Source organism: Archocentrus centrarchus, chromosome 7 (assembly GCF_007364275.1).
Source record: "Archocentrus centrarchus isolate MPI-CPG fArcCen1 chromosome 7, fArcCen1, whole genome shotgun sequence".
Classification (NCBI taxonomy): Eukaryota; Metazoa; Chordata; class Actinopteri; order Cichliformes; family Cichlidae; genus Archocentrus; species Archocentrus centrarchus.
In genome coordinates, this window is record NC_044352.1 from 37,733,736 (window position 1) to 37,760,191 (window position 26,456).

General features: G+C 46.0%; 1 protein-coding gene across 1 annotated transcript in view; it reads left to right on the forward strand.

Moving 5' to 3' along the window:
- Positions 1–26,456, forward strand: part of LOC115782477 (voltage-gated potassium channel subunit beta-2-like) — a 101,329-nt gene that overhangs the window by 72,171 nt on the left and 2,702 nt on the right. The window contains exons 11-14 of the mRNA XM_030732653.1: positions 1,165–1,285; positions 1,514–1,608; positions 10,234–10,354; positions 10,578–10,666. Coding sequence (XP_030588513.1) covers positions 1,165–1,285; positions 1,514–1,608; positions 10,234–10,354; positions 10,578–10,666 — 426 coding nt within the window. The remainder of the gene's footprint in view (positions 1–1,164; positions 1,286–1,513; positions 1,609–10,233; positions 10,355–10,577; positions 10,667–26,456) is intronic.

Sequence of the window (26,456 nt, forward strand, 5' to 3'; positions counted from 1 at the left end):
TTGTGATTTTCCTATTTCTAAATTCTAACTGGCTTACAGTACATCACTGGTCACAGATAAGGTCAGCCTAAGGAGGCTGATGATAGTAACAGGGGTGAAAGTCCCTGCACATTGATTGTATGCAAATTACCTCAAATTGTGCACTGCACTTACTAGTGTCAACAACAGTACATGTACTAATTTTGATGTGAATCAGACAAATGGTTGTTAATATCAAGAAAAATGAGGCCTATAGCTACACAGATTTGCCACATGGTACCAGCCCCTGTTACCTAAAATCAAAAATGAATTTCAGCTTCAGAGAGTGAAGAATAAAGTCATCTGTGCAGTCAGAAATCAAGCCTTTAATAATGCCTGAAGATTCAATTTTTTTTTATTTCTTGATGACAGCATTCATTTTGATTGTCTTGGTCCTTATCCAATTCCCATTTCTAAAGATGCATACACATTGGCTGCAGTTTGCTTGTCGTGCATTAAAGCTAATGGTTGATTGCTTGTGAACATTCCAGGCTCCAGTTGCCTAGGTAACCCTCTAATTAATTTATTATCAGGTCATATGTCAAACACAGGTATTCTTCACTCTCACTTCAATCGCTTGCCTGAAAGTTGAGAAAAGTTTACTCATGTCCAGTCTACTTCCTGTTGCAGTGGTTATTTCACCTGTAGTCACCTGAAGTCACAGAATGTCATTTTCTATAGTCTTCGGTCACCATGTAGCTGTGATGTGTGGATGTAGCTTAATTCTCTAACAAATATGTGACATCATTTGTCACAAATTATGTCTTTCTGACAATGGTGAGCAACACGAGTGACTATGTCCATTTTGTCTTTTATTACCTAGTAATAAAGAAAAGACCTGCTAAAATGAGAGCATCCCCCATTCAAACAACCTCAAACATGACATGGCACTTAGGTCCCCAGCAGTACACCCAGTCTGAGGTAGCAAAATGGCTGAGATGATGGTGGAAGAAGAGATGGACATTCAAAGATTTCTAGATTTAAAAGCTTCTTACACATATCAGAATGTAAGGCAGAGTTTTTGTTTTAATAATTATTTAAGCACACATTTTTGGTATAGGGTAGTTTCTTCAGGTGAAAAGTTTGGACCTGTGAAAATGTTTGGTGCATACAGTTATTCACCAGCTGTTCCCTGTACTTTTGTAGGAAGCATACTCTGTGGCACGACAGTTCAACCAGATCCCTCCCATTTGTGAACAGGCAGAGTACCACATGTTCCAAAGAGAAAAGGTTGAAGTCCACCTTCCTGAACTCTTCCACAAGATAGGTAAGCAGCCACTGTCTGTGCAGCATTGTCCCAATAATTATGACTATTCACTCTTAAGTAGTATGTATATTGTGAATGTATTTTCTAAGATACTGAATCAGTCATGCTAATGTCTGATTCTTGTTTATCCAAATGCTAATAAATGGCCTTCTGAATCCTACTCATAATCTGGAAATAAAAGTTATTAATATGTTAAGTGTGCTGTATGTAATCCTTTTGGGAATACAGGCATTGGAGCAATGGCATGGTCTCCACTGGCCTGTGGAATCATCTCAGGGAAATATAACAATGGAATACCCCCTTATTCACGTGCGTCACTTAAGGTAATATTCCAATATTTTATATCCACATCCTGTCAAACAAAGGAAGTTGATATGCCATGTGCTTTGTTTGAACTGTTTCCCTAATCCTGGAACTTATAAGTAATCACAGTTTCAAGTAATTCCTTAATATCAAAAAAATAAATATATTTACATGCAGAATTTATTTTTCTTTGCTAAGATAAATGTCTAAAATCTCTCCTTTCTCTGAGGTTGATTACAACATAATGGAAGTAAATAAAAGTTAGATTGAGGTAATCAGAACATTGTAAAAATATTTAAAAACCCAGTAGGGGTCTAGAAGTAATGTGATTTACACTGTATTTAAACTGCAACAAATAAGCTTGTGTAATATTCAGTAAGAAAGATTAATGTACATTTACTGAGATCAACAAGGTATAGTGCCAGACACTTACTAAAAGGTTGCTAAATGCGCAGAAGTTGTTTTATATAAGTTTCCACTAAACAAAATGATAAATGTATACTGTATATACACTGCTCAAAAAAATTAAAGGAAAACATGGAAAACACATGAGGGCAATGTGAAAAAAATGGCTATCTTTACTGATATAGACTACAGGTGCTGGTCATAAAATTAGAATGTCGTCAAAAAGTTGATTTATTTCAATTTATTTCAAAAAGTGAAACTTGTATATTATATTCATTCATTACACACAGACTGATATATTTCTAATGTTTTTTTCTTTTAATTTTGATGATTATAACAACTAATGAAAACCCCAAATTCAGTATCAGAAAATTAGAATATTGTGAAAAGGTTGAATATTGAAGACACCTGGTGCCACACTCTAATCAGCTAATTAACTCCAAACACCTGCAAAGGCCTTTAAATGGTCTGTCAGTCTAATTCTGTAGGCTACACAATCATGGGGAAGACTGCTGAGTGACAGTTGTCCACAAGACGACCTTTGACACCTCACACAAGGAGGGCGAGACACAAAGGTCATTGCTAAAGAGGCTGCTGTTCACAGAGCTCTGTGTCCAAGCACATTAATAGAGAGGCAAAGGGAAGGAAAAGCTGTGGTAGAAAAAAGTGTCCAACAACAGGGATAACTGCACCCTGGAGAGGATTGTGAAACAAAAGCCATTCAAAAATGTGGGGGAGATTCACAAAGAGTGGACTGCAGCTGGAGTCAGTGCTTCAAGAACCACCACACACAGACGTATTCAGCTGTCGCAGTCCTCGTGTCGAGGACTCTTGAACAGAGACGGAGTCAGAAACGTCTCTCCTGGGCTAAAGACAAAAAGGACTGGACTGCTGCTGAGTGCTCCACAGTTATGTTCTCTGATCAAAGTCAATGTTGCATTTCCTTTGGAAATCAAGGTCCCAGAGTCTGGAGGAAGAGATCTTGATCAACTATCAGAGCAACCTGGGCTCTCATAACACCTGAGCAGTGCCACAGACTGATGGACTCCATGCCACGCTGCATTGCTGCAGTAATCCAGGCAAAAGGAGCCCCGACTAAGTACTGAGTGCAGTACATGCTCATACTTTTCATGTTCATACTTTTCATGTTCATACTTTTCAGTTGGCCAACATTTCTAAAAATCCTTTTTTTGTATTGGTCTGAAGTAATATTCTAATTTTCTGAATTTGGGGTTTTCATTAGTTGTCAGTTATAATCATCAAAATTAAAAGAAAAAACATTTGAAATATATCAGTATGTGTGTAATGAATGAATATAATACACAAGTTTCACTGTTTGAATGGAATTACTGAAATAATCAACCTTTTCAAAGATATTCTCATTTTATGACCAGCAACTGTAGGTAATAGAATGAAAGAATGCTGCATCATTTGATGGAAATGAAAATTGTCAACATATAGAAGCTGAATTCAAAGACAACCCAAAAATTAAAGTGCAAACATTAATTTAGCCTCATTTCATTGCAGCATTTCAAAATGGTGCTCAGCAGTTTGTGTGCCCCCTGTGCTTTTGTACATAGTTCCAGTCAATGGTATCAATTCTTTCATCCTCCAAGAACTGACTGCGTACTCTATCACGTCTATCACCACGACCTTCCTCCTTTGGTTGTTCACCACTACGATGTCCGGTTGGTTAGCCATCACAAGTTTGTCTGTCTGTATCTGGAAGTCCCACAGGATCTTAGCTCCTTGGGGGCGTGTCCCATTTTGACTTCAGGACTTCCAGGTCACAGATGTTCCTGTATACTATGCCGGCCACTTGTTTATGGCGTTCCATGTATGCCCTGCCTGCTAGCATCTTGCACCCTGCTGTTATGTGCTGGATTGTCTCAGGGCCATCTCTGCACAGCCTGCACCTGGGGTCCTGCCTGGTGTGGTAGACCCCAGCCTCTATTGATCTTGTACTCAGAGCTTGTTCCTGTGCTGCCATGATTAGTGCCTCTGTGCTGTCTGTCAGTCCAGCTTTGTCCAGCCATTGGTAGGATTTCTCTATGTCAGCCACTTCTTCTATCAGCTGGTGGTACATGCCGTGCAGAGGCCTGTCCTTCCATGATGGTTCCTGTTCTTCGTCCTCTTCTTTCTCTGGTTTCTGCTGCCTGAGGTACCCACTGAGCACATGATCCTTTGTGGCCATCTTCCTGATGTATTCATGGATCTTCGTTGTTTCATCTAGGACAGTGGTTCTGACACTCACTAGTCCTCGTCTACTTCCTTCTGCTTAGTGTACACATATACACAGCTCATCAGTGGCTCTGTAATGTAATGGTTTAAACATTTGCTTGGCAAGTTAAATGTCACTGGTCCAAATCCAGCCAGAAATGCAAATAACTTTTGGGGTTGCATCAAGAAGGGCATGCAGTATAAAAGCTCTGCCAGATCAAACATACATATTCCATGGTGACTCCTTGTGACAAGGGAGCAGCGAAAAGTAGTTTACATGTTTCGTATCAAATATATTTTAATTAGACAAAGCAAACCCAACATAAATAGAAAATGCTGTTGTGAAATGATGATTTAATTTGTTAAGTGAAAAAAGTTATCCAAACCTACCTGGCCCTTGTGAAAAAAGTAGATCCTGATAATAATGAATTACAATAGTCAAGTGTAGAAGTGTCATGTGCACTGAGGTAGGAAGGTTGAGGACCCAAAGTGCAGGCTCTGGAGACAAAATTCAACTCTCTGTGGCTGGCAGTCCACAGAGATAACAACAAAGCAGGTCAGGAATAAACACACTACACTAGTAAAGGCACAGGACTAGAGAGCACACAGCTGGCAGGAAAGCCAACGACGAGGACATGACAGATGACAAAGGAACATGCAGATGATATATACACACCAAGGTAATGAGACAACTGGAAACAGCTGGGAAGGAAACAACAGGAAGCCAAAATAGGCATATAGCATAGGACCAAAGACTCACCAAAATAAGAAAGGAAGCACTACACAGGGAAGACAGATGTATGACTGGTCCAACTACAGAGCTTGACACATGAGGAGGAACATGGAGACCAGGACTGAAAGGGAAGGCAAAAGGGAATAATAAACTTATCCAAACAGGCAGAGAACAAAAAGCACAAAGAACAGGACAGAGAGACAAGATAGACACAGGGCACAGTGAGGCAGAGACATAACACAAGGGAGACAAACGCAGAATAATCTAAACACGAACCATGAACAGAATTACACAATAACCCAAGCCCTACGCCAGGGGTGTCAAACTCAATCATATGAAGGGCCAAAATTGAAGACACAGTCTGAGTCGCAGGCCAAACAAAATTAAGAATCATTTTAATCAGAAATATGATTTAAATGGTCATAATGCAGCAACTTTTTCCTCAGCACATTAAATAAAATTTAAAATTATATTTTTCTTCAAAAATGACATCAGGAAAAATGAGAATATTTCAAGCTGCTAATTTTTCAGGTAAAACTTGTGATGTGAATTTTTGCACTTCATATGCAGAAAAATGCTGCATAAACTGCACAGTGTGTTCAGTTTATCAGCAAAAAGTGCAGCTGCAAACACAGCGGTGGAGACTTGCTCTGATTTCCATCCCTGAAGCTGCAGGGACAAATGTGCTGCCATTTGTGAACTTTTACTGTAATAAACTCTATGTTGGATGTGAAGTGCAATTTCTCAGCTTTCAGAAATGGTTTGAATTTTTCCAAAAGGACAAACGGTCGCAGAATTACGGTAATTCAAAGTTCATTTGATCAGCCGGCTCAGTGGTGATAAACTCAGTGTTAAACGCCAGGTAAGGGCACGTAACGGGTGCCTCGGGGACAATCGCCGGCACTGTCTGTGTTACGGTGCTAATGACGCATTGTGTCTTCAGGACTTTGCTGTGCAGCGTTTCCTGGTGTGACGCAGTGATGCACTGTCAGCTCACCTGTGCAGGTCTCACTCTGCATCTTCTCCCATAACTGTCCCACCAATCCGCTCTTTTGGTTAAGATAAGATAAGATAAAACTTTAATGATCCCACGATGGGGAAATTTGCGCATTACAGCAGCTCAGTACAGAGAAAAAATGTAAAGGATGAGTAAAAACAAATGAACTAAAAATAGAATAAAATAAAATAACTATATACATAAATATATATATCAGTGTCAATACACACATGTACATATACACACACATACACACACATCAAAACACTATATACAGATATCAAAATATTATATACATTTGTAGCCAGTAAGGTACACAGCATACACAGTATGCATTATATGGGTGAGTGTAATAAATAAAATGTATCTGGACTGTAAGGATAAAGTGATGGCAGAGGAGGTAAAGTGTCCAAGTGACTCAAGACATCATGATGTGTTATACAGTCTAACTGCTGTTGGGATGAATGACTGTGAAAGCGCTCCTTCCTGCAGCGAGGATGTTTCAGTCTCTGACTGAAGGAGCTGCTCAGCTCACCCACGCTCTCATGCAGAGGGTGATGGGGGTTGTTCATGATGGATGTCAGCTTTGCTAACATCCTCCTCTCACCCATCACCATCACAGACTCCAGAGGACATCCCAACACAGAGCTGGACCTCTGCACCAGTTTGTCGATCCTGCTCCTGTCCCTTTCGGTGCATCCACCCCCCCCAGCAGGCCACTGCGTAGAAAAGGGCAGATGCTACCACTGAGTCATAAAAGGTCTTTAACAGAGTCCTGCAGACACCAAAGGACCTCAGTCTCCTCAGCAGGTGGAGTCGACTCTGGCCCTTCTTATACAGGACGTCTGTGTTTGTACTCCAGTCCAGCTTGTTATTGAGATGAACACCCAGGTACTTGTAGGAGACCACTGTCTCAATGTCCTTTCCCTGGATGTTCACCGGTGCTGTTGGGGGTGGCTTCCTCCTGAAGTCTATGATCATCTCCTTCGTCTTGCTGGCGTTGATTTGCAGTGCGTTGTTCTCACACCAGCCGTCAAAGTCACTGCTGACACCCCTGTATTTCTCATCGTTCCCATCTGATACGCATCCGATGATGGCCGTATCATCTGAGTACTTCTGTAGGTGTAGGTATCAGTGGTCTGAGTTGTACCTGAAGTCTGAGGTGTACAGACTGAACAGAAAGGGTGAGAGGACAGTGCCCTGCGGCACCCCCGTGCTGCAGACTACTACATCAGACACACAGTCATGGCACCTCACAAACTGTGGTCTGTTGGTGAGGTAGTTGATGATCCATGCCGTCAGCTGATTGGCTCCCTCCAGATTCCCTGTCAGCAGTGAAGGCTGGATGGTGTTGAAAGCACTGGAGAAGTCAAAGAACATGACCCTCACAGTGTTCCCCGCCTGCTCTAGGTGAGAGAGGGATCTGTGCAGCAGGTAGATGACGGCATCGTCCACCCCGATGCCGGGCTGCAGGGGGTCCAGCGCTGAGCTCACCAGTGGGCGGAGGTGGTGCAGGATGAGCCTCTCCATGGTCTTCATCAGATGAGAGGTCAGGGCCACAGGGCTGTAGTGGTTGGACTCCCTGGGCTGTGCGATCTTTGGCACTGGAACTATGCAGGAAGTCTTCCACAGTTCAGGGACCCTCTCCAGATTCAGGCTCAGGTTGAAGATGTGCAGGACCACCTGACAGAGCTGGTCTGCACAGTCCCTGAGCAGTCTGGAGCTGATTCCATCTGGACCCGCTGCCTTCCTGATCTTCGTCTTCCTGAGCTGACTTCTCACCTGATCAGCTGTGAGGTGGATGTGAGGCTGGGTTGGAGTGGGTGATGGGGCTGGCTCCGCTGTGGGTGAGGGTGAGGAGAGTGCAGGCAATGATGGCACTACACCAGGAGAGAGGGGGGTCAGCATACGGAGGGGGGCAGATGGGAGCTGAGGGGTGGGGGAGGTGGTCAACAACCCAGAGTCAAATCTATTGAAAAACAGATTCATGTCTGTGGCTCCTCCGTTGTCCTCAAAGTGGCCAGAGATTTTTTTCATGTTTCTCCAGACTTCTCGGACTTTGTTATGTTGGAGCTGTTCCTCCATCTTCCTCCTGAAGCTCTCTTTGCCTCTCCGGATCTTGTATTTTACATCCTTTTGCACTCTCCTCAGTTCCTCCTTGTCTCCAGATGTGAAGGCCCTCTTCTTTTCGTTCAGCAGGGCCTTCAGCTCTGGGGTCACCCACGGTTTATTGTTGGAGAAGCACCGTACCTCCTTGGTTGGCACAGTGTTCTCCACACAGAAGTTCATGTAGTCTGTGATACAGTGGGTGAGGGCGTCGATGTCCTCACCGTGAGGCCTGCAGAGTTCCTGCCAGTCTGTACATTCAAAACAGTCTCTCAGGGCCTCACTGCAGTCCTCAGACCACAGTCTTATTGTCTTCTTGGTGGGGGGTTTTCTCTTCACAATGGGGGTGTAGGTGGGGTGAAGAATGACCAGGTTGTGGTCTGAGTGGCCAAGTGGGGGTAGAGGTGATGAGCTGTAAGCCTCCTTTGTGTTAGCAAACAGCAGGTCTAGAGTTTTATTGTCCCTTGTGTGGCAGTCAACATATTGGGTGAAGTAAGGGAGAGTGCAAGAAGGTGAGGCATGGTTGAAGTCCCCAGAGATGATAATCAGGGACTGCGGATGTGCCGTCTGTAACTGAGAGACGGTGGTGTTGATGTCCTCACAGGCTGCTGTAGCGTCGGCCGACGGCGGGATGTAAACAATTAACACAATAACATGTGAAAACTCCCGGGCCAGGTGGTATGGCCGAACGCTAACCGCTAACAGTTCAATGTCTTTGGTCCTTCACAGTGATGTGTCCTGGGTTACACCATCTCTCATTAACGTACATCGCCAGTCCCCCACCTCTCCTCTTACCACTCTCCCTCATGCTCCGGTCCGCTCTCACCAATTGAAAGCCCTCCAATGTTACGACGGAGTCCGGTGTGTGGTCCGTGAGCCAAGTCTCCGTGAACAGCAGGAGGCTGCTCTGCTGGTACTCCCACTGCAGTCTGGTTAGCGCTGTCAGCTCTTCCATCTTGTTGGGTAAAGATCTTACGTTGCCCATGAGAATAGATGGAGTGCTTGTTTTGTACCGTCTCCTCCTCTCCCGGTACTTCGCTCCAGCTCTGCATCCCCTCCTCCAAAGCCGTAATTCCTTCGGAATCTCAGGTCGCTCCTCCGGGAGTACGCTCCTGTTGCACAGGGCTAACAGCTGATCCCGGCTGTAAACAATAGAGTGGCTCACAGGTTCTCCAGATAAAGTGGTGAAAAGTCCCAAAAAGAGTATAAGGAATGCCACTACTCTAATGAAACTTTGCAGGTCCATGGCGGGTTTGATATCTAATATAACTACGAAACTAAGAGTCTGAAAGAAAAACTTAAAACACAAGAAAAACACACAAGAAAGGGAAGTAAACTGGGAGCTGCAGTAACAGGCTGCCTACCGTGGCGCCATCTTGGAGAAAAAAAAAAAAAACCGTGTTGGGCACACGGTTTACTTCCGATGTCAGCGATCAGGTCCTCCTGTTTTCCACTTTTCATTTGGCCATTTTTGGGGGTCAGCCTAGTTTATATGTCACTGTAAAAAGTGCTGTCTGCTGATCACTGATCAATGAGTCATTGGCAACACAAATGGGTTAGTGCACAGGTCTCGACCAGCAGCAGCTGTTGTGGTACATTGTGGGATTTGTAGTATTAGTGGTGGGAGCACTTTTTACCGTTGGCCATTAATAATAGCTATATGAAATCATCTCGCGGGCCGTATGAAATTACATCATGGGCTGGATTTGGCCCGCGGGCCTTGAGTCTGACACATGTGCCCTAGGCAAATTAATATAAAGAAACAAACCAAGAACTACAAAAATACAAAGATATTTCTAAAACCCTATACCCAGGGACCATGACAATAAGTAATAAATACATGAAGTAGCATTTCAGCATCAGTCTGAGACAGGAAGTGTGGCCAGACTCAGAGGTTGCATCGTTTGTAGGTCGATTACGTCACAGCAAGGCGACAAAGACTTTCCAAATTCAAGGGCTCCTTCAAGTGCAGCCAACAAATGTGTCCTCCTTTTCCCTGGATTCGAAGGATATGTTGGGTGTATCCTTCGTGGTCTACCCTATCCCAAGATTTCATGTGGGCCGAAGGCAGTGCGGGAAATTTTCAGACAAAAGTGCTAGTGACAGGGGAGGGTGGCCAAAAGGTTTGAAATATTACTGTTTCTGTGACAAAAAATAAAGTCCCTTTTTTGCTGTCTGCAACAGGGTTATCAGTGGCTAAAAGACAAGATCCTAAATGAGGAGGGGCACAGACAACAGGCAAAGCTAAAGGAGTTGCAGGCAGTTGCTGAAAGAATAGACTGCACTCTTCCCCAACTGGCTATTGGTAAATCAACAACATTAACATCTGTAATGTTACACTGGCTTCATGACATCAAACATCATTGTTCTGTTCCACTGAAGTACCTCTAGAATTAAAAGATCATCATTTTACAAACCACATTTGTCCAGTTAAAATACAGTTCATAGTTCAGTAGCCAACATTCTACTTCACTTGATTTCACATCAAGGACATTAACATTTTCCTTCTGTGCTGTATATTCCTACAGCTTGGTGCCTTAGAAATGAAGGGGTGAATTCTGTCTTGCTGGGAGCTTCCAGAACTGACCAATTGCTGGAGAATATCAGAGCAATACAGGTAACAATAACAATAAATATTTAAAAAAAAAACTGTTGGTTCAGAGCCATAAATGTAGTCAACATAATTGTAGTTACCATAAAATCCTCAGTGTTTGGAATGCTTCGCATCACTTTTGAGTATCCTCTGTTGCCGTGCCCCTGGTGTATACACCCACAGCTGTTGGTAAACAAATTATCCCTGAAGGCTTCATCACTGTATATGTGTGTAATAAAGGCAATTAAAGTGCATACAAAAGTGAGTTATATGTAGCAACCTCTAGTATAAGCACTAAGACTAGAAAGGTTACCATTTATCATTCAGTAATCACAAACTCTTGTCTTTGTCTTTGAACTTATTGGTTGATTGCAACAATGGTTGTCAAGTTACAGCTATGTCCATTTTTTATAGACTTTGCATGCTTTTCTTGTGCTGCCTGGAGTTTTGTAATCTACCCTGGCTCCTTCCCACATTCCAAAATCATGATGATTAGGGCTTAATTGGTGCTTCCAAATTGGCTGTTGCTATGGATATGATGTGGACACGATGTCTGTCTCTGTGTTAGCTCTGTGATGTGTTGTCCTAGCAGGGTCTCCGGGGTGTACCTTGTCATTGTGATAGGTTCCAGTTCACTGCAATGCAATGTTGGATAATTGAAAGGAATATGGACAGATGGTTTGTCAAGATGAAAGTGCAGATGGTATCAGGACACTCACTTTACCTTTTGAAACCAAAATGAAACCATTTATTGGAACATATAAACCAGAGAACTACTGACATTAAATGCTATGTGTTATATCCATCACCACTGAACTGCAGCGTGAGTCCAATAGTGTCTATTGCATTCACATTTTAATATTCCCCTTATGAACAAAATTTCTTCGTAAGATTTCTGACAGGCTAAAACATATCTTCCAAAATTTTCATTTTCTTTTTTTTTTTTTTTTTTTTTTTTTTTTTTTTTTTTTTTTTGCCTGTCATGTCTGGCAGATCTTGCAAACAGAATTGTGATCTGAATGCATTGTTGTGCCAAACATATTTGCTATTTCAAGATGAGCTCTATAGGTTCTCTATAGGCTCCTCTTGTTACTGTGTAATCCTTTATTTTATTTGAATTATTTTTAACATTTTTAACATTTTAACATTTTAAACAACTCCTTGGTGGCAGAGCCCCTGGGGTGGACGAGATTCGCCCTGAGTTCCTGAAGGCTCTGGATGTTGTAGGGCTGTCTTGGTTGACGCGCCTCTGCAACATCGCGTGGAGATCTGGGGCAGTGCCATTGGATTGGCAGACCGGGGTGGTGGTCCCCATCTTTAAGAAGGGAGACCGGAGGGTGTGCTCCAACTTTCGGGGGATCACACTCCTCAGCCTCCCCGGTAAGGTCTATGCCAGGGTGCTGGAAAGGAGGGTGCGTCCGTTAGTCGAACCTCGGATTCAGGAGGAACAATGCGGTTTTCGTCCTGGTCGTGGAACGCTGGACCAGCTCTTTATCCTCTCAAGGATATTCGAGTGTGCGTGGGAGTTTGCCCAACCAGTCTACATGTGCTTTGTGGACTTGGAGAAGGCATTCGACCGTGTTCCTCGGGGTGTTTTTTGGGAGGTTCTGCGGGAGTATGGGGTGTCTGGCCCATTGTTGCGGGCCATTCAGTCCTTGTACAACCACAGTGAGAGCTTGGTCCGTATAGCCGGTAATAAGTCGGATTTGTTTCCTGTGGGTGTTGGACTCCGTCAGGGCTGCCCTTTGTCACCGATTCTGTTCATAATTTTTATGGACAGAATTTCTAGGCGTAGCCAGGTGGCGGAAGGCTTCTTCCTTGGTGGCCTCAGAGTCACATCTCTGCTTTTTGCAGATGATGCGGTTCTGTTGGCTTCATCACGGGGGGGCCTCCAGCTCGCAGTGGAACGGTTCGCAGCCGAGTGTGAAGCGGCTGGCATGAGAATCAGCACCTCTAAGTCTGAGGCCATGGTCCTCAGCCGGAAAAGGGTGGAGTGCCATCTCCGGCTCAGGAACGAGTTCTTGCCTCAAGTGGAGGAGTTTAAGTATCTCGGGGTCTTGTTCACGAGTGATGGGAGAAGGGAACGGGAGATCAACAGGCGGATCGGGGCTGCTTCTGCAGTGATGCGGACGCTGCACCGGTCCGTCGTGGTGAAGAGGGAGCTTAGCGTAAAAGCGAGGCTCCTGATTTACCGGTCGATCTACGTTCCTACCCTCACCTATGGTCACGAGCTTTGGGTAGTGACCGAAAGAATAAGATCGCGAATACAAGCGGCAGAAATGAGTTTCCTTCGAAGGGTGGCTGGCCTCTCCCTTAGAGATAAGGTGAGGAGTGCGGCCATCCGGGAGGGGCTCGGAGTAGAGCCGCTGCTCCTCCACATCGAAAGGAGCCAGTTGAGGTGGCTCGGGCATCTGATTAGGATGCCTCCTGGCCGCCTCCTGGGTGAGGTGTTCCGGGCATGTCCCACCGGGAGGAGGCCCCGTGGTAGACCCAGGACACGCTGGAGAGATTGTGTATCTCGGCTGGCCTGGGAACGCCTTGGGGTCCCTCCGGATGGGCTGGAGGAGGTGGCTGGGGAGAGGGAAGCTTGGGCTTCTCTGCTTAGGCTTCTGCCCCCGCGACCCGGCCCCGGATAAGCGGAAGAAAATGGATGGATGGATGGATGGATGGATGGATGGATGGATGGATTTTTAACATGCTATTTATCAAATTGTGCCAGAAATGACAGGCTTAAGAAATAGAAAAGAGAAAAGAAAGAAAGGAGAAAGGGAAAGAGGAAGAAGAAGAAAGGGAAAAAAAAGGAGAGAAAATAGAAAAAAGAAACAGGAAAGAGTGCAAGTAAGTAAACCAAATAGTTAGCCACTTGTTAAACTTAAGATATTGACAATATCTGCAAAATTAAAGATTGTGTGGGGAAAAAATAAATAAATAAATAAATAAAAATAAAAGAAGAATAGTTATACAAACCAACCATTTTGTGTCATTATGTGGGTATATGTGTTTGTGTCATGAAATGTACTTACCCATGAAGGCAGAAAGCCGCAGCCCCGCCCATCAGAACCCAGAGGCAGGCAAAGAGAATCCCAGGAAGCCCAGGCCACCAGCAGCCCATCAAGACCTACGAAGACCCTCGGCCACTCATTCCAAAGACAACCGTACACCCCTCCCAGCAGACGGAGGACGGAGGTCTCAGATGGAGTCCCAGCAGCCAAGGAGCAAGGGCACCAGAGCATTCGAGGCAACGAGAAGCCAGCCCCCCCCAGCGGCCAGCCCCCCGCACGGCCGGCAGCAGGGCCCCCGGCACCCAAGGGCCGCCCGAGCCCCCACAGGGCCCCCCCCCCACGCCGAAGAAGCCAACGCCGCCCTGCGCCGCAGCCCCCAGGGGAGCAGGTCACCACCCACATCAGAACATCCGGCCCCACCCAGGAACCAGGAGGTACCCACACCCCATAGGGGCAGGGGGGGAGAGGCAACCAGCAAGGAGCGGTCAGGAGGCAAGCCACCGGCCCAGACCCAGGTCCAGCCAAACATACAACCACACGCACACCGGCAAGCACACCCATGTACACATTTATACACAAACACACTCTCCCACACACATATAAACATAGATACACCATATTCATTCGCCCACCCATACTCACGAAGACAAATACAAAGACACACATTCATCCATAGCTACCCACTCTCTGAAGATGGGAGCGGAAACCACCCCAGGGCCAACAGTGACCCCAAGATGCCGCCAGCCCGGTCCCCAAGGAACCGCCCGACCCCGACCCCGGGTGAGGCATAAGAAATCGGGGTGTGAGATGGCCCACCCCCCCCTCCCCCCGCCCAACTTATAAGTGTATGTGTTTATGTTGTGAATGAATGAGTTGTATAGGGTGCAGTTAAAATTGAGGGGGCAGTTGTGCCACAAGCACCAACTGCTGGACGTCAGTGCTCGCCCACACTGCCCCCCCAAAAACCCTCCATGTCTAAAATGCAAATAAAATTTGGGGACAGACAGAAATGAGGATCTGAATGGGGCCACCTCAGCGGCCGCCCCTCATCAACCTCTGTGTAACATGTCTGCCCCAAAGGTCCTATATGTATCGTGTAGTATGTGTGCATGTGTTGTGAATTATAATGTCTATAGTGCAATTAAAAAGGAGATGCAAGTGGCCGCGTGACTCTGCACGCAGCCTCTCAACCCTACACCCTACGTGTGTCTGTGTGTGTGTGGGTGGGGGGGGGGGGGGGTAAGACCAGGAAGGTGGAAGAAAAAAAAAAAAAAAAAAAAACCCACCCAACCTGGAAGAAGAGAGCCAGCAGACCACTGGCTCAGTAGGCACCCCGACCTCCCACACCCCAGCACAGGGCAGGGAGGGGTGAGCCCGGGGCCATGGTGACAGCATCCCAGAGCACTGCAGCACCTGAGACTGGTGCCACCGCCCCCATCATAGAGGGTAGCCCACTCTCACTAGACGCCCATTCACTCAACAATAGACACAAACAAGCGACAGGACATGCTGGCCTGAGTTGGAAATACGGTGCCCCGTCCCCACCAACCACCCCACCGCTGTCCCCACCCCCCACCCCACCCCCCGGCAGCGCAGGCACCCCAGGGCCCCAAAAGCGCAGACCGGACGTCCCAATGCAGGTTAGGGCAACCCACCCCACCCGGTGGCGCGCCCGGGACAGCAGAGACCCCCCAGCGCCAGGGGGGACCCACCGGGAGCCGGCACGGCCCCAGGGCCCAGCCCCCAAGCCACCCAGGGAAGACCAGCCAACCGACCGGGGGCCGGCACCCATCACCCCAAACACCCCGGACCACACCCCAGGACCGCAAGGCAGCACCATCCAAGCCCCCACCACCATCAACTAGAACAGGCACACAGACATCACCAGAAGGTCGCCCCAGGACTCCAGTCTCATTTTCTGACATCTCATTCTCTAGTATCACCTCAAAGGAAAGGATCATAGGTGGTGCATTAGTGCAGTGCATTGCTGAGCCCAATTTTTAGAGGCCTCGGGTTTAGAGGTTTTTTTGGCACTTGGAGTACCTTTCAAAATGTTGCATTGAATGACTGTTTCAGCATATTTTAACACACAATTTAGTCAGAATACATTCAAACTGGCTGCAGGCTTGAAAAGTCACTTAAAATACATCCATAATCTTGGTGTAATATTCAATTACTCTTTGAGCTTCGACTCTCATGTAAGATCTTTGTCTCGTTCCTGCTTCTTTCATTTAAGGAACATTTCTAAATTATGATCTGGAAAAAAATTATCCATGTATTTGTGTCTTTGCATTTAGATTATTGCAGTGCCCTGTTTACTGACTTGGACAATTCATCTCTTTCATGTCTCCAAGCAATACAAAATGCTGCAGCCAGATTATTAACATATTCTAGCAAGCAAGCTCACATTACTCCGAGTTTACATTCTTTACATTGGCTTCCAACGATTTTAGGATTGGTTCTAAAATTCTCATCTTCACATACAGAGCATTAAATGGCCAGGCTCCAGATTATATTTCCCAGCTTCTCGCTGTCTTCATTTGCAGGCTCAGAGTTTGTTAGTTGTTCCCCAACACACGACTATAGAGTAGGGGGGACAGAGCCTTTCAGTCAGTGGCACCAAGGCTGTGGAACAGTCTACCTCTACATTTACGCTCATTTGACTCTCTGGATTCTTTTAAAAAGCAGTTAAAAGCTTTTTGTTTTAAAAAGGCCTTCTGCTGAGAATTTTTATTGAATTTTTAGTTTTTACCTACTGTGGGGTTTTTATTACTTTGTCTTACATTAGGACTCCCGGCAACAAATACCGTAATACCACTACATGATTGTGAAGTGCAATTTCTGAGCTCACAGGAACCATTTGAGTTTTTTCGATAGCACGAATGGTCGCGGAGTTATGGTAAGAAAGCCAGCTGATCAAGTTCCTTTGATCAGCTGACTCTGCGATGAGACCCTATGTCTCAATCAGCTGTTTGTGGCTAGTAAGATCAGGAAATCTGCAATTCAGCAGCGATCGCCTGCTGTTGAAGGATTAATGTGATAGACAGACAGGGTGTAGACTGCAAATTTATAATCTAATATCGAGCAGGCTGCACAAACAACCTGCACAGGTATATACGAATTGTTCATCCATCAGTGCAATTAGAAGAACAAAACAGGGCAGGTCATCAGGCAGGAGAAACAGGATCAACTCCTCAAAGGCCCTTGTTTTTTCTGATTTCCAATCTTTTGTTTTATAATTTGTATTTGGAGCACTCTATTATATGTTGAGTATATAAAGAAATGTTTGATATACATTACATTACATTAGTAATTCATTTTACACTTTTTGTTTTTTAAATTAAAATCTAAAGAGCCACTTGGGAGCCAAAAGAGCCGGAATTCCCATCACTGACTAAAACGCCTTCCTGTTTAGCCAAAACAACTTCCTGTTCACACAAAATGCTCTCTCACACACACACTACTGAAACGCACGCACACACACTACTGAAACGCACGCACACACACTACTGAAACTCACGCACACACACTACTGAAACGCGCTCACACACTACTGAAACACACGCACACACACTACTGAAACACACGCACACACACTACTGAAACGCGCTCACACACTACTGAAACACTCACACACACTACTGAAACACACGCACACACACTACTGAAACGCGCTCACACACTACTGAAACACTCACACACACACTACTGAAACGCACGCACACACACTACTGAAACGCGCTCACACACACTACTGAAACGCGCTCACACACACTACTGAAACACACGCACACACACTACTGAAACACACGCACACACACTACTGAAACACTCACACACACTACTGAAACACACGCACACACACTACTTAAAAACGCGCTCACACACACTACTGAAACGCGCTCACACACACTACTGAAACGCGCTCACACACTACTGAAACGCGCTCACACACACTACTGAAACGCGCTCACACACACTACTGAAACACACGCACACACAGTACTGAAACGCACGCACACACACTACTGAAACGCGCTCACAAACACTACTGAAACGCGCTCACACACTACTGAAACACGCTCACACACACTACTGAAACCCGCTCACACACACTACTGAAACGCACGCACACACACTACTGAAACGCGCTCACACACTACTGAAACGCGCTCACACACTACTGAAACGCACGCACACACACACTACTGAAACGCGCTCACACACACTACTGAAACGCACGCACACACACTACTGAAACACTCACACACACTACTGAAACGCGCTCACACACACTACTGAAATGTACGCACACACACTACTGAAACAGTCTCACACACACTACTGAAACGCGCTCACACACACTACTGAAACGTGCTCACACACACTACTGAAACATGCGCTCACACACACTACTGAAACGTGCTCACACACACTACTGAAATGTGCTCACACACACTACTGAAACACTCTCACACACACTACTGAAACATGCTCTCACACACACTACTGAAACGTGCTCACACACACACTAGATAGATAGATAGTGTTTTATTTGTCACATGCACAGTTATACACAGTACAATGCACAGTGAAATGTATTTTGTACCTGCAACCATATATACACACACATATAAATAAGAAGAAGAATAAAAATAAAAAAAGTAATTCACACTATACACTATACTCTATATACTATACACTATACACACTTTTATAAATTATAATATTTACATTGTGCAATAATGGTCCAGTTAGGGCTCAGAGTTGAGCAGACGGATGGCTTGTGGGTAAAAACTCTTCTTCAACCTTTCAGTCTTAGCCCTCAGGCAGCGGTAACGCCGGCCTGATGGGAGCAGGGAGAAGAGAGAGTGTCCGGGGTGGCTGGGCTGTTTTAGGATCTTCATGGCCCTCAGCCTGCACTGCTTGGTGTAAATGTCCTGCAGGTTGGGGAGGGGGGTGCTGATGGTCCGTTCAGCTGAACGAACCACCCTTTTTAGGGCCATGAAGTCCTGCTTGGTGCAGTTTCCCATCCAGGTGGTGATGCTCCCACGCATGATGCTCTCGATGGTGCAGGTGTAAAAGTTCCTGAGCACCTTGAGTGGGAGCTTGAAGTCTCTCAGCCGCCTGAGGAGGTAGAGACGCTGTCTGGCCTTCTTCACAGTGATGTTTATGTGATGAGTCCAGGACAGGTCCTGTGAGATGGTCACTCCCAGGTATTTGAAAGTGTCCACTCTTTCCACCTCAGCACCACTGATGACAAGTGGATGGTAGTCCCTCTGCTGCTTCCTGCTGAAGTCCACGATCAGTTCCTTTGTTTTGCTGACGTTGAGCAGGAGGTGGTTCTCCTGGCACCAGTTCTCCAGGCGGGAGACCTCTCTCCTGTAGGCTGTCTCCTCATTGTGAGAGATTAGTCCCACAACAGCAGTGTCGTCAGCAAACTTGATGATGACGTTGGACTCTGACGTGGCCTCGCAGTCATGGGTGTACAGTGAGTACAGCAGAGGGCTGAGCACACAGCCTTGGGGGGATCCAGTGTTGAGGGTGAGGGAGGATGACGTGAGGTGACCCACTCGTACCACCTGTGGTCTGCTGGTCAGGAAGCTGTGAACCCACCTGCACAGGGATGGGCCCAGGCCCAGGTCCAGCAGCTTAGAGACCAGCCTGGAGGGAACTATGGTGTTGAATGCTGAGCTGTAATCTACAAACAGCACTCTCACATAGTTCCCCTTACCAGTGTCTATGTGTGAAAGGGTCTTGTGGAGGAGGAAGGATATGGCGTCATCTGTGGATCTGTCTTGCCGGTATGCAAACTGTAGTGGGTCGAGGTTGGTGGGCAGTGAGGAGGTGATGAATGTCTTGATGAGTCTCTCAAAACACTTCATCACCACAGAGGTGAGCGCTATGGGCCTGAAGTCATTGGGGCTGCTGGGGTGTGGTTTCTTTGGGAGAGGGACTATGATGGACTTTTTAAAGCAGGTGGGAATCACACACAGTTTCAGTGAGAGGTTGAATATCACTGTAAACACAGGTGCCAGCTGGTCAGCGCAGGTCTTAAGGACACGTCCACTAATACCGTCTGGTCCAGCCGCTTTCCTGGTGTTTACACGTCTAAACGCCCTCCTCACGTCACGCTCCGTCACAGTGAGTGTCTCCGCCCCTCCGGCCGGGAGCGCAGCGGGCTGTCGGCTTCCCGACTCAAAGCGCGCAAAGAAGATGTTGAGTTCATCAGCCAGAGAAGCGTCGGCACTCACCGGGGGTGTGTGTGGTGCTTTGTAGTACGTGATGGTGCGTAGCCCCTGCCACAGTCCCCTCGAGTCAGACTGTTGTAGTTGCTGTTCCAGTCTGCGGCCGTAGCGATGTTTGGCCTCTTTCACCGCTCTGCGGACGTTGTATGATGCAACCTTGTAGTCCTCCATGTTCCCAGAGGCGAGGCCGGAGTTGTAGGCAACGGTGCGGGACCTCAGGGCGTCGCGGACAGATTTATCCACCCAGGGCTTCTGGTTGGGAAAAGTCCTGATGGTCCTCCTAAGTGAAGTGTCTTCAACAACTTTCCCAATAAATCCCACGACAGTTTCCGTAAACTCCTCGATGTCTCCGCCCGCGCTGCTGCAAAACATGTCCCAGTCGGTTGAATCCAACGCACCCTGCAGAGCGGCCTCTGTTTGATCAGACCACCGTGTCACTTCTCTCACAGCAGGGGGTTCCTGCCTGAGCCGTTGTTTGTATTTCGGCATGAGAAGGACAGCGGTGTGGTCAGACTTCCCAAAAGGCGGAAGAGGCTTTGCTTTGTAGCCATCTTTGAATGGAGAGTAGCAGTGGTCTAGGGTCCTCTCTCCTCTGGTGGGGCAGTCGATGTGTTGAATCAATTCCGGTATCACCTTTTTCAAGTTTGCACTGTTAAAGTCCCCGGCTACGATGAGAGCCGCATCACGCTGGTTAGCCTGATAGGTGGAAATCGCCTCATGTAGCTCGGATAGTGCAGTGTTTGTGTCCGCCTGAGGTGGAATATAGACGGCGCTGAAGATGACCGACGTAAACTCGCGGGGCAGGTAGTGGGGACGGCATTTCAGGGTTAGGAGCTCCAGGTTAGGTGAACATGATTGTTTCAGAAGGACAACATTCCTACTGTCACACCAGTTGTTATTAATCATTAGGCACACACCTCCTCCTCTTGATTTTCCAGACTCACTCGTTCTGTCCGTGCGATGAACACTGAAGAACTCCGACGGCTGTACGGCGTGGTCCGGTATGAGGGGGGTCAGCCATGTCTCCGTGAGACAGATGATGTTGCAGTCCCTTATGTCCCTCTGAAACTGTATCCTGGCCCTGAGTTCGTCCAGCTTGTTATCCAGTGACTGGACATTAGCCAACAGGATGCTCGGCAGTGGCGTTTGGTGCGCTCTGCACCTCAGCCTCTCTCTTACGCCGGCTCTTTTCCCTCGGGGCCTTGTCCGTGACCTGGGGGCTCCGCGTCCTTTGTTTGAGCTGGCCCACTGGAAACGCTGGATCTCCTGAGGCCAAGTCGGGTCGGGAGAAAAAGGTGTCAGAATACAGCCAGAGTGCTGTATTCTGATATTAAAAAGAGTCTGTCTGTCATACGTGATATGACACAGAGCAGGCGGAATTATAAAGTCCAGAATTAGAGCTAAACCTAATATATACAAACAAAGCGTAGGAGCAGGTACGACGGCTGCTGACCTCACCGGCGCCATCTTGAAAATTTTTCTACTGAAACGTGCTCACACACACTACTGAAACGTGCTCACACACACTACTGAAACGTGCTCACACACACTACTGAAATGTGCTCACACACACACACACTACTGAAACGTGCTCACACACACTACTGAAATGTGCTCACACACACTACTGAAACGTGCTCACACACACACACTAATGAAACGTGCTCACACACACTACTGAAACATGCTCACACACACTACTGAAACGTGCTCTCACACACTACTGAAACGTGCTCACACACACTACTGAAACGTGCTCTCACACACACTACTGAAACGCGCTCACACACACTACTGAAATGTGCTCACACACACTACTGAAACGTGCTCACACACACTACTGAAACGTACGCACACACACTACTGAAACGCGCTCACACACACTACTGAAAGGTGCTCACACACACTACTGAAATGTGCTCACACACACACACTACTGAAACGAGCTCACACACACTACTGAAATGTGCTCACACACACTACTGAAACGAGCTCACACACACACACTACTGAAACGTGCTCACACACACTACTGAAATGTGCTCACACACACTACTGAAACGTGCTCTCACACACTACTGAAACGTGCTCACACACACTACTGAAACGTGCTCTCACACACACTACTGAAACGCGCTCACACACACTACTGAAAAGTGCTCACACACACTACTGAAACGTACGCACACACACTACTGAAACGTGCTCACACACACTACTGAAACGTGCTCTCACACACTACTGAAACGCGCTCACACACACTACTGAAACGTGCTCACACACACTACTGAAACGTGCTCTCACACACACTACTGAAACGCGCTCACACACACTACTGAAACGTGCTCACACACACACACTACTGAAACGTGCTCACACACACTACTGAAACGTGCTCACACACACACTACTGAAACGTGCTCTCACACACACTACTGAACCGCTCTCACACACACTACTGAAACGCGCTCACACACACTACTGAAATGTGCTCACACACACACTACTGAAACGAGCTCACACACACACTACAGAAACGTGCTCACACACACCCTACTGAAACGTGCTCTCACACACACTACTGAAACGCGCTCACACACACTACTGAAACGCGCTCACACACACTACTGAAACGCACGCACACACACTACTGAAACGCACGCACACACACTACTGAAACGCGCTCACACACTACTAAAACACTCACACACACTACTGAAACACACGCACACACACTACTGAAACGCGCTCACACACTACTGAAACGCGCTCACACACTACTGAAACACTCACACACACTACTGAAACACACGCACACACACTACTGAAACGCGCTCACACACTACTGAAACACTCACACACACACTACTGAAACGCACTCACACACACTACTGAAACGCGCTCACACACACTACTGAAACGCACGCACACACACTACTGAAACGCGCTCACACACACTACTGAAACACACACACACACTACTGAAACGCGCTCACACACACTACTGAAACGCACGCACACACTTTACTGAAACGCGCTCACACACTACTAAAACACTCACACACACTACTGAAACACACGCACACACACTACTGAAACGCGCTCACACACTACTGAAACACTCACACACACTACTGAAACACACGCACACACACTACTGAAACGCGCTCACACACACTACTGAAACGCACGCACACACACTACTGAAACGCGCTCACACACACTACTGAAACGCGCTCACACAATACTGAAACACTCACACACACTACTGAAACACACGCACACACACTACTGAAACGCGCTCACACACACAACTGAAACGCACGCACACACACTACTGAAACGCGCTCACACACACTACTGAAACGCGCTCACACACACTACTGAAACACTCACACACACTACTGAAACGCTCTCACAAACTACTGAAACGCACGCACACACACTACTGAAATGCACTCACACACACTACTGAAACACTCACACACACTACTGAAACACACGTACACACTACTGAAACGCGCTCACACACACTACTGAAACAGTCTCACACACACTACTGAAACGCACGCACACACACTACTGAAACGCGCTCACACACTACTGAAACGCGCTCACACACTACTGAAACGCACGCACACACACTACTGAAACGCGCTCACACACACTACTGAAACGCACGCACACACACTACTGAAACACTCACACACACTACTGAAACATACGCACACACACTACTGAAACACTCTCACACACACTACTGAAACAGTCTCACACACACTACTGAAACGCGCTCACACACACTACTGAAACACTCTCACACACACACTACTGAAACATGCGCTCACACACACTACTGAAACGTGCTCTCACACACTACTGAAATGTGCTCACACACACTACTGAAACACTCTCACACACACTACTGAAACATGCTCACACACACTACTGAAACGTGCTCACACACACTACTGAAACACTCTCACACACACTACTGAAACGTGCTCACACACACACTACTGAAACGCGCTCACACACACTACTGAAACATGCTCACACACACACTACTGAAAAGTGCTCACACACACTACTGAAACATGCGCTCACACACACTACTGAAACACTCTCACAGACACACTACTGAAACATGCGCTCACACACACTACTGAAACGTGCTCACACACACTACTGAAACATGCGCTCACACACACTACTGAAACACTCTCACAGACACACTACTGAAACATGCGCTCACACACACTACTGAAACGTGCTCACACACACTACTGAAATGTGCTCACACACACTACTGAAACACTCTCACACACACTACTGAAACGTGCTCACACACACTACTGAAATGTGCTCACACACACACTACTGAAACGTGCTCACACACACTACTGAAACATGCGCTCACACACACTACTGAAACACTCTCACACACACACTACTGAAACATGCGCTCACACACACTACTGAAACGTGCTCACACACACTACTGAAATGTGCTCACACACACTACTGAAACACTCTCACACACACTACTGAAACGTGCTCACAAACACTACTGAAACGCGCTCACACACACTACTGAAACATGCTCACACACACTACTGAAACGTGCTCACACACACACTACTGAAACGCGCTCACAAACACTATTGAAACGCGCTCACACACACTACTGAAACGCACGCACACACACTACTGAAACGCATGCACACACACTACTGAAACGCGCTCACACACTACTAAAACACTCACACACACTACTGAAACACACGCACACACACTACTGAAACGCGCTCACACACTACTGAAACACTCACACACACTACTGAAACACACGCACACACACTACTGAAACGCACTCACACACTACTGAAACACTCACACACACGTGCTCACAAACACTACTGAAATGTGCTCTCACACACACTACTGAAACATGTGCTCACACACACTAATAATGACAATAGTCAACAATAAAAATAGTTGATGACGAAATTAATTTTTGTTAACAGTCATGTCATGCTCTCTAAGTAAACATCTTTACCAAAGTATCTTTCCAGATCTACCTGGAAATCTTTCCAAAACAGAGTCACATGCACACACTGAACAAATACAAGTTCTAGTGTTTCTACCATGTAGTTACAAAAAGAACATTTGTCTGTAATACCAGGGATATATTTACAAATAACTGAATTCAGTGGGTAATATTTATGTATAATTTTAAACAACAGTTTTTTAATCTTGTTGGGCAACACATATTTATAAGGGAGAGTAAAAACAGAGTTCCAGATACTGTCCTCAATTGTTTGTTCGATCCATTTGTGTTTGACTGCTGTTCCTGATCTGGGACTGAGAGACTTTCTGATGAAGGTGTTGTTGAACGTTTTTTCCAAGATGAAGACGCCTTCAACTGTGACGTGAAAGTTATTAAAAGTAACAGAGTCACACATATCTGTACTGCATTGTGACAGATGCAGTACAGTATCAATGCCTTATTCCAAAATTTTCCTATAAGATAGTTTATATCTGAAATTAGCCCTTCACTTTTTAAAAGTGAGTTATTAAATTTCCAGTAACCAACATTCCTTTTATTGTTACATTTATTAAAGTTTAGTCTTAACTTTACCATTTTGTGGTCGGTCATAATAGCAGAAGGGATTTCTATCTCACTTACACTTTGCTGAAGTTCCGCTGAAATGAACCGAAAACCAAAAATCGATTCTAGACTGAATAGCAGTCTTTGTTTGCCCACGTGAGCTGCCTGTCTGCTGCATGCCAATGTATCCATATGTCTAATAGGTTTGTCCTGTTGCAGAAACTGATTAATTTGTTTTCTGAATGAATTGCTCTTGATGGACTGCGATCAGAGATGTTGGACCAAACCATGTTAAAGTTGCCCCCTAAGATAAGTTTTGCTGAGGAATATTTTTCAGAAAGGGAGTTAATATGTTTCTTCAAGCAGTATAGTGTTTCCTGAAAGAGAGATATAACCATAAACATTACCCAGTATGAACTGATCTCCTGTCACTTCAATAACAAGAAAAAGCCAGGGGCCTTTTGGATCACTGCTTGATTCTAAAATTTTTCCATTGAATCTGCCTTTGAGGGTGGCGACCCCAGCAGAGTGATGTGATCCATGTGCCAGTCAAATATCATTACCCCACTCATTTTTCCAGAAATTTAGATCATTTGGGCATAAATGACATTCCTGTAGCAGAACTAGATCTGCTTTCATTTCTTTGCAAAAAAGAAAGACGGCTTTCCTCTTTTACCAAGTCTCGCAAACCTCTTGTGTTAAGGGAAATTAACAATAACTCCATATAAGAACCTAAATATTACTCAGATAGTCAACAAATAAACAGATAAACAGCTCCAACATTAATTGTGTAAACCTGTGCAAATAACACTCTATTAAAGTGCTTTAATTTTGTAACAATATACTTTAGAGTTTGAACAACAGTAGAAAACTGAACTATAAAGATGTGGATGTGAGACACCATGGAGAATCACCCATGCTGGAAGATGGCTCCAAGTCTTACAGTTATGACC